The sequence below is a fragment of the Botryllus schlosseri genome, chromosome 12 (assembly GCF_051294905.1).
Source record: "Botryllus schlosseri isolate E-star chromosome 12, Bs_hap1, whole genome shotgun sequence".
NCBI lineage: Eukaryota > Metazoa > Chordata > Ascidiacea > Stolidobranchia > Styelidae > Botryllus > Botryllus schlosseri.
Window position 1 is genome coordinate 20075317 of NC_137247.1, and position 16423 is coordinate 20091739.

Below are 16423 nucleotides of genomic sequence, written 5' to 3' on the forward strand. Positions count from 1 at the left end.
AATACAGCAGTAGATTCATGCTTACGGTGTACTGCATTTATTCAGGACCAGAATGAGCCATCACAAGAGAACAGCCGAGCAAACTCAAACACCCCTGCGCCGCCCATGTCATCGTCGTTGTAAGTTGGTTTGATGCTGGTGATCTATCCATTTTTCAAGCTAGTGTCTAGTGTCTACTTACCGGTCGGGCTGGCGATAAGGATTCAATACTCAAATCTGAATCGAGTATTAATTATGATATTTCGGGTAGTTGAAGATCACTTAATTGCGGTGCTAAAATTATATGCTCTTACAAGGGATATGGAGTCGGTAAATTTCACCACCAACTCCGAACTCAGACATTTTCAATAGACCGACTCCGACTCCCGAGTCTTCAAACGTACCAACTCCAACCCCATCTAACTTGCTCGCAAAACTCCAACTCGAACAGTACTACAAATTAGCTTTCTTATAAGCATATAATTAAAGCAAACATGCTATTCGGAGTCGGACTGACTTCAGATTTATCAATGAGAATTACAGTTTCGATGCTAGGGTCCACTGCTGGGGCATTAAAACCCCAATTGCTTGTAACACATCATACTGATAGTTAAAAAAAAAGCTTTGTGCTTTTGTCTAAATCATCGGTTCTCAGCTGCCGATCCATGGCAAATTTTTTGCTGGTCAGCGATAGATATTGGAATTTTATATATATCAATGCCAAAATGCGTGAAGATGGACGCTTGTCCATTAATGAGGTATATAAAACAACGAATTATAAAATTATTGAGAAGTTTGGAACGTATATATTCATGTATTGATTTCATGGTCTACTTTGAGCGTATGTCACAATTGTGCATGTTTTGCACGAAACTGTTTGATAGTAGCCTACAAATCGTTTCGGACAAGTTATATGTGAAAGCTGCAAAAGACTTTCAAACGAACGTCGGTCAATTCCGATATTGCAACTAAGGGATACTAGCAGTATAATAAGGCTTTGCGAACAGCGTCTAATGTTTCAAAGGATACCCAAAAATCACGATCAATTTAGTGCTGTTTAACAGGACTTCGCGAGCCTCGCCTTGCGTAAACTTCAACATAATGACTCATTAATATCTACTACAAAAAAGACAGCATTATATGAAGTTTTACAAAATTACATTTGAGTTGGATACATTTATCGTAATTAAATATAGTGTCGATTTTGATTTCGGACCGCGACGTCAAGTAAAAGGTTGAGAACCATTGCTTCAAATGACATTCATGTGAAGTCGCGATTAGCCCACAGTATTTTCTCAAGTTGCGATAGGTGTGATCAAAAATATACCAGATTATCGTCAATATGATGTAAACCTGGCAGAGTTTTCTTGGTTTCGCATGAAATGCTCATATTTCAACTTCCCACATCAATAATTCGGTTATGCCGTCAAAATGAGGAATGCTCGATTCGACTCAAAGAATAATACTCTATTCCATATTCAATATGCTATCAACAGGGTACTCGATTATGTCCCTTATCCAGCCATACTTATTGCCAGATACGGACTTGGTCTTTAATGTATAACTGTGTATGGAAATCTCTATTGGCCAGTTCAAGAGTAACGGGGCCCATGATAAAGTACTTGACCTTGTTTCAGGAGAAACTACTCACTTTTACACTGTGTATTTGTGGCAAAGAATGTATAGTTTTGTCATATGATATGCCTGAATCGTTTTTATCAGAGAATTTTGATAACCACTAAGCGAACAAACTGTACTAATTAGCCGCTGTATCACGGTATCAAAATCGAATTGCACGTAGTCTTGATATCATTTGTAATTTTGTGTAGGCTGCAGCTCTGCAATTTGGAAACTAGCCACCTTCAATTGACTGCTGCAAGTTTGCAACCCCTCAACCGAAACTACTTTTTAAAAATACCTTGTTATACCTTATTACCCTTATTATACCTTGATTTTTCCATTCCCACGTGAAATAGTTTTCACATTTCTTCGAAATCGTAACTTCCACTTGTACTTTACTGAAAACGGCGTTATCAACGACGAATACATTGATGACTTTAATGTTTTGATGCTTTGATTGATGTATTTCTAGTCCATGTAGCCGATATACGATGTGCGTGGCATACACTAATAAAACGATATTTAGAAGTTTGCAATTAGGCTCTCGGATACTTCACTAAAGTTCAAGCTATTCCCTTTTAGACTGCTACCGTACATAGGAGACCTGCCCATTACGGACGAAGAAAGACTGCTCAGGAAAAAGCAATGGAATGAGCAAGTGGTGAGAATGATTTTATCGCACGCACGCTGGGCTACGTTGAATGTCAAATTACTCTTTTTAGTCAAACTCAACACAGCAGTGACAGACCTCTGCGTTTTACGATTGCCTTCTAACGGCCAAGCTTTGCGCTTCGTGAATTGGAATTATTCGATAATTCTTGTGCATTTTGACATGATGTTACAAATGAATTATTACCTGGCACTGGACTATTTTCTCTTGTGCGTCTTTTCACTTGCTGAATCTCAAATTCGTGAAGTGGATACTGGATATGCGAGGCGTGGTGGAGCCCCAGGACGCGTTCTTCAAATGTTGGTGTTGATGTTTTGACGCGATATCCGAGCGGCTCTCAACCGAGACAACGTTGAGTTTGAACCCGTCAGGTGCAGAATTTGCGTATTTAGAACATGAATGAATTTGCGGTTGGCAATTGGAAGGCGATGTCTAACGGTGCCCCCGCGGTTTCATAATAGGGTGTAATTTTGGAGGAGAAATGGCCAATGTTCCCTCTAAGCTGCGCAAATGCGCAGTGCTGCACGGTCTCTGCGCACAGAAAATCTAAGTTGCGCACAAAAAATCAGAAGTGGTGACCTTTTTTTAGTCGTTACACACTGTTGTCCAAGGGTCTGCGCAGTGAGTTAGTGAGTGTGCGCAGACTCGTCAAAAATTAGAGGGAACATTGGTAATGGCGCCCCAGTTAAAATGATAGTTTCCAAATAATACCGGCTTTAAAAACATACTCAGTTCGCGTCTCCGGCCTCCGCAGGCTGTATCCTCAAAATTGCACGATGCGGCAAATGCTTTATGTCTCGATCTGCTTCTAAATTAGAGCGTTTCCTGTTCTGTAGGAAAAACAAATTGTCAGTTACCAACATTAAATCGAATAAAATACGTTGGAAAGACTGCAAAATCCGGGTATACCCGTATATTTGTTGTCGGCGACAGGCACATCCATTGATTAAGGCCACAATATTCGTTTAGCGTCTTGTATGTCTTGTATGGTATCAACTATATATATTTTATAATCGCCATGGCAACGGACACTTGCAGTAACAGGGCAAAATTGGATGTGGTAGTTGCAAATGATTTCTTAAATTATGAACAAGCTGGTCTAAGAGGGATGCAACTGTGTCGAGAGAGAGATTTTATTTTTCTCCTGCACCACCGAGATGCTTTGACGACGGAGATGCGATACGACCGCAAGGTCACCTAGTCTGCACTAGTGCGGAGCAGATCAACAAATTCTCTGGTGCGACTCCAATGCGGTTGTTCAACGGACGATTTTCATTTTTGCTCTCGGGCGCCGCTATCTTGGCCTATGGTTGGCCAGAGCTGAATCGAGCTTCATAGGCGCAGGTGGCTGTTTTTGAGTAGGTTACGTTATTTACCGCCGTGCGTTTTCGCTTTATTGTGGTTCCGCGTTTTGGTGCAAAATAAGTATTGATAAAATACTCATCAATACTATACAATGTTATTGAGCGAAAAACCGAGCTGGTCTACAGTCGTTTTACAAAGCTTTCTTGTGCCGGTGTGTGACAACTTTTCACTCACAAAATTCGTGGAACAAGTAAGGCCCTGTGGATGTGCAGCTGTATCACATATGTTCCAGTTGTATCACCCAAGTATCAGCTGTATCACTCAGGTATTAGCTGTATCACAGCCAAGGCGGCAATGACTCTAGTCATGATTTTCTGATGACTCGACTCGACAGCTGTATATCCACAGCACCAGAGAGAGAGTCTTCATTTTCATCCAACCAAAATACATAACAAACGGTAGTGATGGTGGTACAGAAAATATGCATGCACAGCAGGGCTCTTCAAAAATGACTTTTTTTCTCAAATCGTACTGGCTACTTGATAAAATTGTTAGGTTACCTAATTTAAGCCTACACACAAAATTTGGTTAAATTCCAGCCAGTAACCGCTTTGCTACAGGAGAAGAAAGTTTCTATTTATTACATAAAAACAAATAATAAAAAATTTGAAAATTGTTTGTTCACCCCATGAAAGTGTTAGGCTGTCTATAGAAACGATGCTCACCAAATTTGGTTTATTTCCAACCAGTGGAAGCGGAGTTATTGCCATCGAAAAAATTTGGCCATGAATAAAATAGTATTTACGGTGACCGATTGTTGTTTATTTATTATAGTTGTGCTCACCGTAAATACTATTTTAATAAAATCCAAATCTGTACAGGTTGATTTGCAAAGTACCGTTAAAAAAACCTATTGCCAATTTTATTTAGCTCATAGGAAATCGGATATGAATGCAGATAAGGGACCGCGGACTGTGAAAGGAAGATCCCATTTGCACTGTTGCGTTCCAAAATGCAACAATGACTCAAGAATGACGATGGATTTATCTTTTCACAGGTTTCCTGTTGAAGAAGAAACAAGGAAAAATGGGTATTGCTAATCAGTTGTGGTGCGTGGCATGTCTTCTCAGTAATTCAGGGGCCGTTGTTTTGAATATTCCTACCATGTAACTTTTCTCCATTACTTTTTATCAGTGTTGGGATGACTCGAGTCACCTTTTTCGTATGACTTGACTTGACTCGAGTCACTATACTAAAATGACTCGGCGTTTCAGAAATGTGGATTGACTACCCAGCAAACACAAAACTTATTAAAGATATTTTTTAAACATCTTCCATGAGTTCAAAAGATGTCCTTCAATGAAGTGCAAAATATATACATTTGTCGACAGAAATGGATATATATAAGATGTCCTCTAGGACATCCTCAAAGATATCCTGATAGACATCCTGATAAACATCCTCAAAGATATCCTGATGGAGATCTTCAAAGATATCCTGATAAACATCCTCAACGATATCCTATAAGATATTTTTTGTACAATTCGACCCTGTGTGACCCTGAACCCTGGTTGGCTAAACCTGCTATATGCTGCACTTCACACATGAACGAATACGAATCCTCAGTTTTACAAATCATGTATGGCTTTTTGTTCTGTATTGCACCAGTTCAAAATACAAAAAAATGCATTTGACTAGACCTCGACGAAAAATTCGAATAAAAATGGATGAAGAATGAAGGTAAAATAATAGTCCCTGACATAACATACGTTAGCAAGAAGTAGGCCTTTTTGTTCAGAAGGAAAACTAATTGCCAATTTTAAAAATCAGCATGTATATTAGGGTTGTTCAAAAAAAAACTTTTTTTTTCCAAATCGCACTCGCCTAGTGACTGAATCGTCAGGTTGTCCAAGAAAACGATGCACACCAAATTTGACTCAATTCCAACCAGTAACGGCCGTGCAATCTTGAATTGAAATTTCAAAATTATTATAAAAAATAAAAAAATAAAAATTCTCAAATTTTTCTGTCAACCCCATGAAATTGTTGAGCTGTCTTCAAAGACGATGCAAAACAAATTTGAGTCAATTTCGGCTAGTAGAAGCGGAACTATTTGAGTTTTTCGTTGATAATTCCACAAAATTTCAATTCAAGATTGCACGGCCGTTACTGGTTGGAATTGAGTCAAATTTGGTGTGCATCGTTTTCTTGGACAACCTGACGATTTAGTCATTAGGCGAGTGAGATTTGGAAAAAAAAGTTTTTTTTAAACAACCCTAATGTATATGGCTTTCTGTTCTGTATGAAATCAGTACAAAACACGAAAAAAACATGGATGAAGAAAATACGTTAGCAAGAATTAGGCCTTGATACAGAACTGTGCAATCACTTCAGCCAATACTTCTGCCTCCTCGATAACAGTCTTGCTCATGTTTTCTCCTTTATCGTCGTCCTATAACATAAATGAATTGATTACTTTGATTGATTAGCAGTAGAGCAATAGTCATTATATGTGTTTGTTTGTGAGTAATGCGGGACGGTCATGTCAAGTCACATTCATCCAAGGATTCCGAACCGTCTTTAGGAAGTCACAACGAACTTGGTGGAGTGTGACAGCCAAGGCAAACTTTACCCTCTACTTCGACGGCATTGTCGATTTAACTCTGCGCGCCAAATTTGGCTTAATTCCAACATATAGAAGCCAATAAACCAGGGGTTCTCAGCCATCTTTTGGGCGTGGCCCATTTTCGGGTTTGAAAATGTTCTTGAGACCCATCTCTTACCACAGAGTAGCGTCGTAGTCCTTTTCAATGTGTGGTAATCGCCACCACCAATTTGCATATTTCTCTATTATATGCCCCTTTTTATCTTACTAATCATATTTAAATGTAGACCTACAGGGACAAAAAATCGCGCAAAGCACGACAAAAATCTACTTCAACAAACGACCAACAAAGTAATTTTGGGTTCAGTCGAGCTCCCCTAATTGGGTGTTTGGAGTGTGACGGCCCTGGAAGATCGTATAACTCATCGTTATCGTTCTGGGCCAGCTTCAAACATTTCTTTGGTGAACGGGATACTATAGCTAGCTGTAAAATGTACCTAATATATATACCAGCGAAGTTTCAAATCCCTAATTTTGTATCTCAATGATTTGACTTCTACACGTTGGAATTGAGCCATATTTGCCATGCATCTTGTTCGCCACCGAAATAGCCGACCCAATGCTCCCTCTAATTTTTGACGAGTCTGCACACACTCACCAACTCACAGTAGTGCATAACGACTAAAAAAAATGACATCACTTCAGATTTTTTCTGTGCGCAGAGACCAACTAAGCACTGTGCAATTGCGCACGTGCGCAGTGCAGCTTAGAGGGAACATGGGTCAGGCAATAGCAATCTGAGCCCCCCACGCGGTACGAATGCGACCAGTTGAGGATGAACTTGCTTCCCGTGTAGAAATGTGAATTGAAATGAGTGACGGATTATTGGCAAAAAAGTTTTGGAGACAATGGTTCGTGGTTCCACCGCTAAATCTGAGCAAGTGTAACGAGATGATCAAAAATTTATGCAAGCAAGACCAACAATTTTGACAAAATTAAATGACTATAAATTTTTTTTTAAATTACATCACGTCAAAGTTTGGGAACCACTGGTATAGTGTTCTGAAGATGAATGGAAGCGGCCCTGGAGGTAGCAACGATTCACCTACTGTCAAATGATATGATAAAGAACGCAGCTGTCACACAGACGTCAGATTCATAAACAAAATTACCTTGCAAGCTCCAATAACAGTTCGAAATCGTCCCACTTTGGTTGTAATTGTTGTACTCTCGGCCGTAGGATGAGCCACTTTACATGCTCCTTCAAAGATAATATAAGTAGATCAGGGGCTGCATTACAAAACAATGCGGCAAATCGGAATCTCCGCCAGCGGTAACAATCTCTCTCGAATGTGATCACCCCATAGTGTCAAAATTGGTATTTCAAAACATTCCAGACTCAACACCGAGTTGCGCAATCAACGCACTTGTTTGTGATTTTGCCATGTCGGCAATGTCAGTGGAAGATGACTTCAAACGAGGGCTTATAAGGCTGTGTGGTCAGCAACGATTTGCAATTTAGCTGCGATGATCTTTCACAAGAAGGGAAAGCAAAATACTTTAACTCTGTATAAATCCTCTCGAAGGCATTGTTATCGAGGGTTTTGTAATCTCGATTGTAATATCAGTAACAACTTACGTGTAATAGTAGGGTTGTTCAGATTTGAGAAATTGTCAGGAAACTTCGATGCTTGTGACCCAAATGAAGGCTTAGTACATAAAAACACTTTTATGAGCAATTTTGGTCATCTTCGTCGTGATCTTCTATCCCCGAAAACCCCCCAAAGATCCACGGGGAAATTCTCCTTACTATTGGATATGCAATGTTGACCACGTCACCGGTTTATAGCTTTTGTGACGTTATCAGTTGAAAACGGCCGTGTAGAGATGATATATTGCAATAAAATAGCCATGATTTCAAAATTGTACGTAACTGCAGTCCCATAAAGGCCGCATGCATAACGATTTCACTCTGCACAACCTGTCTATCATGCTCATGGGAATCATGTATTGGTTGCACCATTGACATCGGCTTGTTTTGGATCGTACATTGAAGAAGCGCCGTTGGGTTGCAATTCGTGAACAAATACTGATATTCCCAGCTAGTTTTCAGCCATAAGATATTATTCAAAGGTATGTAATGTCAGTAATACTTTTCTCAACTTCAAATCATCTGTAAAATACCGAGTTATCTTATTTTATGGTAGACTGCAATTTGGTTGAAGAAGAATGCCTGAAACAATGCATCAACACAATGTTCAGCGCTTGCCTTATAGATATTCTTGTCATATTTCATCCGATGTCAACCTCTTCAACACTTAGAACGACACAGTCCTGCGTTGTGGTAGTTTCGGGGCCATTTTCTTTCAGATATTTTATTCTTTCTTTCTTATTCTTTATTCTTTATTATATTCTTTTAACCTCATCTAGAGTCGGTAACTTGGAGTGACTAATACACTCAGATAAATATCCTTCCGAATAGTGACCAGAATATCAGACCAAATAGTGGGGAGACGTGAATCTTGTTCATGGTTGGTCCGCAAAACCCATATCAGCTTTGTTTCAGACTTTCTTCTGCAAACAAATTTCAGTCTACCATAAAATAAGATAACTCGGTATTTTACAGATGGTTTGAAGTTGAGAAAAGTATTACTGACATTACATACCTTTGAATAATATCTTATGGCTGAAAACTAGCTGGGAATATCAGTATTTGTTCACGAATTGCAACCCAACGGCGCTTCTTCAATGTACGATCCAAAACAAGCCGATGTCAATGGTGCAACCAATACATGATTCCCATGAGCATGATAGACAGTTTGTGCAGAGTGAAATCGTTATGCATGTGGCCTTTATGGGACTGCATTTAAGTACAATTTTGAAATCATGGCTATTTTATTGCAATATATCATCTCTAAACAGCCGTTTTCAACTGAAAACGTCACAAAAGCTATAAACCGGTGACGTGGTCAACATTGCATATCCAGTAGTAAGGAGAATTGCCCCGTGAATCTTTGGGGGGGTTTCGGAGATAGAAGATCACGACGAAGATGACCAAAATTGCTCATAAAAGTGTTTTTATGTACTAAACCTTCATTTGGGTCACAAGCATCTAAGTTTCCTGACAATTTTTCAAATCTGAACAACCCTAGTGTAATAGTCTTGTAAAGAGTAAAATTTTGAAAACTTCTTTTTTGTCCATTTTTGCTTCTTTGACCTTTTAGGCTGAACAATTGCCACACATCTTTTACAGCTACGCTTGTCATGATATTTCTGACCGTTGAAGCCAATTGTTCACCGTGAAGTCCTTTCAAAGCAGATACCTGTAGTACAAAATACAAATGGGCTCTGCCTTACGATAGTGGTGTGTACCAGAATGAAAAATAACTAGATCAGCCCAAAAAATAAGTAGGGTTTCGATATTTTTCGAATTCACTAATATAGCATCAATTCATCATGGCAAAGTACATGCATAAATGACGATTATACCCCCAAACCCCCCTCTGGCTACGCGCCTGCATAAACATCAAATAACTTGATGGAACGTTGATCTTGACGAGAGGTTAGATCAGGGTGGGCAACTTCTCCAGTCGGCAGGCCGGATATAGGAAAATTAAGTACTTGGGCACCGGATTGCTGAATCGATGCATTATTCGTCCATTTATCCACAAGGAATATATCGTATCTAATGAATGTATTTTAACGATAACAATGTCACTTCAAAGCCATTTCTCGCCGATAATGGAGAATACAATGTGGATTTGAGAATAACATTGTCATGTAGGCAATCTCGATACTGAATTCATGCGGCCTGCGTCCTCTACCAAATTCAAAAAGTGGCCTACAACCCATTTTGAGTTGGCGCCCCTGGCATAAGCGGTGCCTTACAAAAACCTAGAAGTGTGCCGTGCTACAAGTCGGCGGTTACGGAATCAAAAATACGAAATATCAGCCTGCTGACCATTGAAGTCGACAAAAATCATGATTACCACAGACCACATTAGGTTTGATTGCATCGTCAATGCCGATAATGCAAGTATTCTCGCTTCAACGAACTTACGCGTAAGCTCCACTCTCGCAACGCTGCGCATACACGTATAATATAATAACATAGTCACTAAAATTTGACGTAGTAAGGAATTAGTGGAGAATCTCGGCAAACTGGGGCGGGGCATTATCATGTAGGACAGAAAACTGTCGGCGGGCCGGACAAAATCACTTCACGGGCCGTATGCTGCCTGCCCCTGGGTTAGATACTCCGGCTAAGTTTGCTCTAATCGACAAAATCATACCAGTTCAGATTTCTTGCAATCGCCGTCAGTCAAGTTCTTTTCCAGTTGTTCCAGCTGAGATACGGTTTGACAGGGGTTTTCAATAAGATCTTCAAGCAAGATTGGGGCTGTTGTACTGTGTTTATTTTTTGAGTCGTCGATGATGTGACCTTTACTTAGATCCATCATCTGGTTCATCTGCTTGGAGCAGAGGTCCATCATCTGGTTCATCTGTAACTTGATGTCTTTGATGTCTTTACGCATCAGAGAAATATATAGAGTGGTCACTGTGTGCAGATGTTGGAGTTGATGAAGAACATGGAGGAGCTAAAAAATTATTTGAATTCAAGAAAACTGGATTGATCATATGCGATAAACTTACCATTACTTTGTGATAGGCCTTGTTGTTGACAGTCAGAATTTTGCAGTTCAACATTGCTTACAAATGAAGGATCGTCTGGAAAATAGAGCGACTCTATTGCTTAAATTCGAGAATGAATCAAAGTGTTAGGAGCTTACTGCATTGGTTGATTCCCTGCAACTGGCCGCTACATTCAATGTTGGGATCATGCTGTTCTTGAACACTCTCCTCACTTGATGATGGCAAACTTGCATTTGAAGCATCATTAACAAGAGCACTTTTGCTTGTCACACTTTCATCGCCAGAATCAGGAGGTGACCGCACTCTTGGAGTTGGTATAGGCATGCCTTGTGTCTGAATACTTGGGTTACGTATTTTCTTTGAAGGAACAGCATCATCTACAAAGTATGAAAGTTATACATATGTCACTTCTGCGTATAACATATTAGGCAGAATAACAGTGTAGGCTATACCTTGATTATCAGATGACATGGACTTGTCAAAAAATCTTTTGGCGGCTGACGTTTTCGGTTAGGCCGTTGTAGGTCCTTATGAAGCGGAGGGCAAGCTACTATTGTCTGCAACTGCCCTCACATCACGAAAGGCCTTGACCCATAAATCTAAAACAGATGGATAATATAGATGGGAATTTTCCAGATTTATCAAACTACTGGATTTGTAAACAGCGCAACTAGATCTAGAATTACTCAAATTTGAAAACTCGCACAAACTTGAAAAAACGATATTGTATCGCACACGCAAACATAGAACTGCTAATGAAATACTGTACGCAAGTAACTGTATATATAGCTTAGTGGTTCCCAACCTTTTTCGGTGTCAGGGCCAAATTTAGAATTTCAGAGTATATAGTTGGGGCCGCACGAATTCGTGACTGCTTCAGAATCTAAAGTTTAGATCAATAAAAAGTTCACAAAATAGAGTAAAATCGAGGAGAACTGCTGCTGGGTTTTGCCTCAGCGTATTCAACCGTGAGTCACGTGTTGTAGCCTACATCTATTCGTAGATTAGTTATCAATACCTATATGCAGTAGTGACATAACGTTAGCACTCTACTCAGAACTTTTCTGCAATCCTAATTAACAACTCCAGACTCCAAGCTAAGCAAGAGAATTTTATAAATATAAATTTTATATCATAAATCGATTTCTTTAAATTTTTGTGGGGGACGCAAGACGGCTAGCTCGAGGCCGCGGTTGGGAATCACTGGTATAGCTACATGCTACAGTCTCATTTTTGTCATGATTTAAGTCATCCCAACACTGGTACTGAGTAACGGTAAACCTTCACAAATTATGAGTTGACTTACCGGATGAGCATTTGATACGTATTTTGTACAGAGTCCAATTGCCCGTGTCATATTTCACTTGACGATGATGAAACGATCCGTTGTAGCTGAGCTCCCACTACACTATTATAGACAAAAGTACAAGAACATTCGATCACAATGAATGATTTTAGCGACCACCATCTGATGATATTATATAATCCAGCACTGTCACAATAACTTATACGATAAACGCAAAAGTGCAAACCAAGTTCTATACTTTGTGACATTATACCATTCACTATATACCTATGTTTCGTATCAAGCATATATAAATTACCATCTACAGTTCAGTTTTCAGTAATCCTCTGAAGGAATATGGTTGGTTGAGCCTTAATTTACCACGATTAATTCCAGAACGCAATTAAACCTAACATACGACTGCGTAGCTGTAAGCCTCCATTACGAGAGCGCTTTGTCTGACAGTATTTCGCGCCGAAACTTATGTGAACTCGCCAGGGAGAAATGGCCTCTCGTTTACACTCCGGATCAGAAGCCGGAGTCGTAGCAGGATTTCAGCCGGACTGGATGCGGATTCTGAATTTATTTCGACAGTCGGATTTTGGCAACATTCTTAATTATAATCTTAAATACGACATCATGATTTTGGCAGAATTTTTTTGGACGCAGAACCGGAAATTCTCCAGTCGGATTCTGCGGACTTTCAAATTTCCTTCCAAAATTTGGGAACCGACCAATTCCAATCAAATACAACCCAACCACCGAAAGCAGCGGAGGTGGCGGAGCGCGAGGATGCGGGCTAACATGATATTTAATTTTAGTCTGCAAAATTGCAAGAAAGAGCGTGACACTAGGTGGAACATACGGTAGTGACACAGGTGATTAATCGCCCCATGAGAGTAAAAGTTCAATATAATCTACTGTACATTTATAAACACCACTCTACCATAGTAGGAAGCAATAATCGAATTTGATATTCCTAACAAATATATTTTCAGCATTCGACAAAATTTGGCCAAGAAAAGTTGTGGTTCAGCACAAGGTATGCACATAGCAATTTACAACGTAGCTACGTTACAAATTGCTATGGTATGCACAGGATATGATTTGGACTTGACTGGACAAGAACAAGATATATTTAAGTCGTGCTTCAGCACAAGGTATGGACAAGATATGGTTTGGACTTGACTGGACAAGAACAAGATATATTTAAGCCGTGCTTCAGCACAAGGTATGGACAAGATATGATTTGGACTTGACTGGACAAGAACAAGATATATTGATGTCGTGCTTCAGCACACAAGGTATGGACAAGATATGATTTGGACTTGACTGGACCAGAAAAAGATATAGTTAATTCGTGCTTCAGCACAAGGTATAGACAAGATACGATTTGGACTTGACTGGACAAGAACAAGATATATTTAAGTCGTGCTTCAGCACAAGGTTTGCACAAAGATATGATTTGAACATGACTGGAGATGAAAAAGATATATTTAAGTCGTGCTTCAGCACAAAGCATGCACAAGATATCATTTGAACCTGGCTGGACAAGAAAAAGATATCCTGACAGGTTCAAAAGACATCTAGTGTTTGCTGGGTAGTGACTCGGAGTCAATTTCAAGTCATCAAGTAATCGATGCCGATAATAATCACTCACTGCTTGCTTATGTTCGGAATGTTGCCGAAACGCTGGTGTAACCTGCGAGAGTGACCAATCATTCAATGATCGTGCGTTTTACTAAGCCTCCAATGTTCTCTCACAAATAAATTGACCACAAACGAAGTAGTCGAAGCTTACAGCTTACCTGGTCGTAAACTAATAGTAAAGATATACAAAAGCAAAATGTCTATTTCTGTCCTCTGTTATTCCGTTAACCAAACCTCATGTTTTATTGAAATTGACTTCGAATACAGTTTATGTAGGCCTACTCCACTACGATTATATCATATCAATATGTAAATCGGTTTTGTATTGCATCCGATCAATTCGTTTCTCTATTCTCTATTTTGGCGGGTAACTGCGAGATAGTGTAATGGTTATGCGTCCGGCTTCTCGAGCGGTAGGTCGTGGGTTCGATCCCCGGCCGGGTCATACCAAAGACTCGAAAATCGGTATCCGCAGCTATCCTGCTAGGCGCGGATAGCATGGAGGAGAAAAAAAAACGGGGGCGCAGACTAGATGACCTCATGGGGCCGTATCGCAACTCCGTCATCAAAGCATCTCGATGGTGCAGGCGAAAAAGAATATCATCTCTCTCTCTCTCTCTCTCTCTATAAACTGAGGCTATGTAATTACTCGTGTAATTTAACAGTTCTACGTATATGCGAGCGATATGGCGCCTTCTTGGTTGTATATTCAACTCTATATCAGTTCATCGGTTCAGAATCAATGACCCTTCGATCTGTATTCCAGACAGCTAGCAAATTGCAATGACGTAATATTGCCTCCTACTCCGAAAAGGCAACTTAACTTGAATTGTAACTTGACTCGTGACTTGACTTGACTCGACTTGACTCGAGTCACCTCAAAAAATCGAGTGACTTGACTTGACTCGAGTCACATTCGAAAATCGATTGACTTGACTTGACTCGAGTCAAAATGTGCAATGACTCGTGACTTGAAGGTAGTGACTTGATCCCAACACTGCTTTTTATGTAGTTTCTAATGCATCTGGGACAAGGTCCTTTGTTGTTCCTAATATGCTTTTATATTTTGCAATTTGGAAACTATATAGTACCTTGGCATGTACTTTGTCTGAATTTCGCAATCTAAAAACTGTAGCATGTAGGCTAATTTGTTTGAATTACTTTTCATGTAGTTTCTAAGGAATCTGGAACGGGCTCCTTTATACTTCCTGGTATGCTATTATATTTTGTAATTTGGAAACTAGTACCTTTAGCATGTAATTTGTCTGAACTTTGCAATTTCTAAACTGGTAACATGCTGGCTAATTTGTTTGAATTACTTTTCATGTAGTTTCTAAGGAATCTGGAACTAGGTCCTTTGTTGTTCCTAATATGCTATTATAGTTTTCTGATTGACGTTCTATCTGCGCTGCTCTATCTGCACTGCCAATTGTCCCTCTCTTCGCAGCTAGCGATCACAAGGTCTGAACGAAACGTTATTACAAGGTTCAATGACGATGCGTATATTCACAAATCCTCTAGCACACTGAAGGGAGGATACACACAAGTCTTGAGGCATGGTTGACTGCTATTCTATCATAGCATGCAATCTTTTCATTTCCCATCTGTTCAATAAATGATCAACTTTCGACAGTTCTGTGCGATATTATTTATATTGACAAATTAGGCACGTAGACAATGGACGTAGCCAGTTATGCAGAGATATTCAGGGCACAACTGGAAGTGCGGGGTTTGGTGCATGAGAACACCATGGAGACCAAAGTATAAACCCGGTTAAAATGAAAGATCTCCGGGTCGCCATGACCCTTTCATATCCAGCAAATGGGTTGGGTGTCATTGACAGTTCTAGGGAGTTCGTCATCAGATCTTGAGATAATGTCCATCGTTCCATGGTCCACGGCGTTGTGGTTGGTCAATATGGCACATCTGCACTTGGAAAATAAGAATATGCGGCAGTATTTAGTACTCGTATTTAAAGCTTCGTATGATTCGTTATTATTTGTGAACAATTTCACTGCTTATACTTAGCTCTGCAAGTTATTGCTTTACCAATATCACGCATTGACGGCAGCGTGATGCAAAAAAAAATGAAATAAAATTTTTCAAGTCTGGACAATATTTCTTTGAATACAGTCTCATCAGCATAAATTCGGTTTATGTAGACCTTTTTAGAAGGTGTGTAAGACCACGAAATCACACCATGACAGTCCTGTTAAATCTAGTTGGCCCATGACCTGATAAAAGTAGCCTAATTGTCATTCTCTCTGAGAAAATAGTCTATTGATTGTCAATTTCAAATTGTGAAGAGGGCTGTTTCTCGACATGGTATGGTAGCTCTTCGCCTGCACGTAGAAAATTGCAGTGTCGTGACATGCTGAAAATACAAATAACTAGAAATTTTGATTCAACATTATATAACATCACACTGTCTGCAAAGTGCTGTAGGCTACATCGCTCAACAATGTGCAGATACCGAGATGATCAAACTCATTACTGATGCTACTTGCGAATATAAGTCATTACTACTAGTTCTCAAATAAAAATACGGAAAGGCAGGTGAGAGCCAACGACTGAACTGCTTGAAAATATCTACCAACGACCTATGCTGGTGTAAATTTCTACATACCTCTAAAATCTGTTTTATAAGACTCAGCGA

The 16423-nt window shown here is 39.7% G+C and overlaps 2 protein-coding genes and 1 long non-coding RNA gene across 6 annotated transcripts in view; 2 read left to right on the forward strand and 1 right to left on the reverse strand.

Moving 5' to 3' along the window:
- LOC145452195 (proto-oncogene tyrosine-protein kinase ROS-like) overlaps window positions 1-2520 on the forward strand; it is a 32654-nt gene extending 30134 nt beyond the window's left edge. For both annotated transcript variants that reach the window (XM_080330420.1, XM_080330421.1), the window contains 3 exons: window positions 46-119; window positions 2182-2260; window positions 2322-2520. In XM_080330420.1, the coding sequence (XP_080186546.1) occupies window positions 46-119; window positions 2182-2260; window positions 2322-2342 (174 nt within the window). In that variant the 3' untranslated portion in view covers window positions 2343-2520. The remainder of the gene's footprint in view (window positions 1-45; window positions 120-2181; window positions 2261-2321) is intronic.
- The window catches only part of LOC145451878 (uncharacterized), a 249497-nt gene extending 234098 nt beyond the window's left edge, over window positions 1-15399 (forward strand). Inside the window, exon 2 of the long non-coding RNA XR_013919110.1 lies at window positions 15219-15399. This is a non-coding gene — a long non-coding RNA (uncharacterized LOC145451878). The remainder of the gene's footprint in view (window positions 1-15218) is intronic.
- On the reverse strand, window positions 5196-12221 carry LOC145451872 (uncharacterized). Of its 3 annotated transcripts, XM_080330094.1 has the most exons (7): window positions 12139-12221; window positions 11285-11431; window positions 10970-11209; window positions 10833-10907; window positions 10472-10777; window positions 7352-7440; window positions 5196-6026 (listed from the first exon to the last, which is right to left on the reverse strand). In XM_080330094.1, the coding sequence occupies exons 4-7, from the start codon at window positions 10884-10886 to the stop codon at window positions 6002-6004; spliced, it is 474 nt and encodes a 157-aa protein (XP_080186220.1). In that variant the 5' UTR covers window positions 10887-10907; window positions 10970-11209; window positions 11285-11431; window positions 12139-12221; the 3' UTR covers window positions 5196-6001. The 3 variants fall into 3 exon arrangements, with proteins under 3 accessions (XP_080186220.1, XP_080186221.1, XP_080186222.1); XM_080330095.1 differs by lacking the exon at window positions 7352-7440; XM_080330096.1 differs by lacking the exons at window positions 5196-6026; window positions 7352-7440 and having other exon boundaries at window positions 10665-10777; window positions 10839-10907.
- Window positions 15400-16423: the final 1024 nt, after the last annotated feature.

Bases quoted from the DNA above. Each gene is read 5' to 3' on its own strand.
- LOC145451872 (XM_080330094.1), bottom strand. From the start codon at position 10,886: ATGTTGAACTGCAAAATTCTGACTGTCAACAACAAGGCCTATCACAAA. The intron at 10,778-10,832 runs GTAAGTTTATCG...ATAATTTTTTAG, and splicing joins AGGCCTATCACAAAGTAATG to CTCCTCCATGTTCTTCATCA. The intron at 6,027-7,351 runs GTAATTTTGTTT...TTTATGTTATAG, and splicing joins CTGTTATTGGAGCTTGCAAG to GACGACGATAAAGGAGAAAA.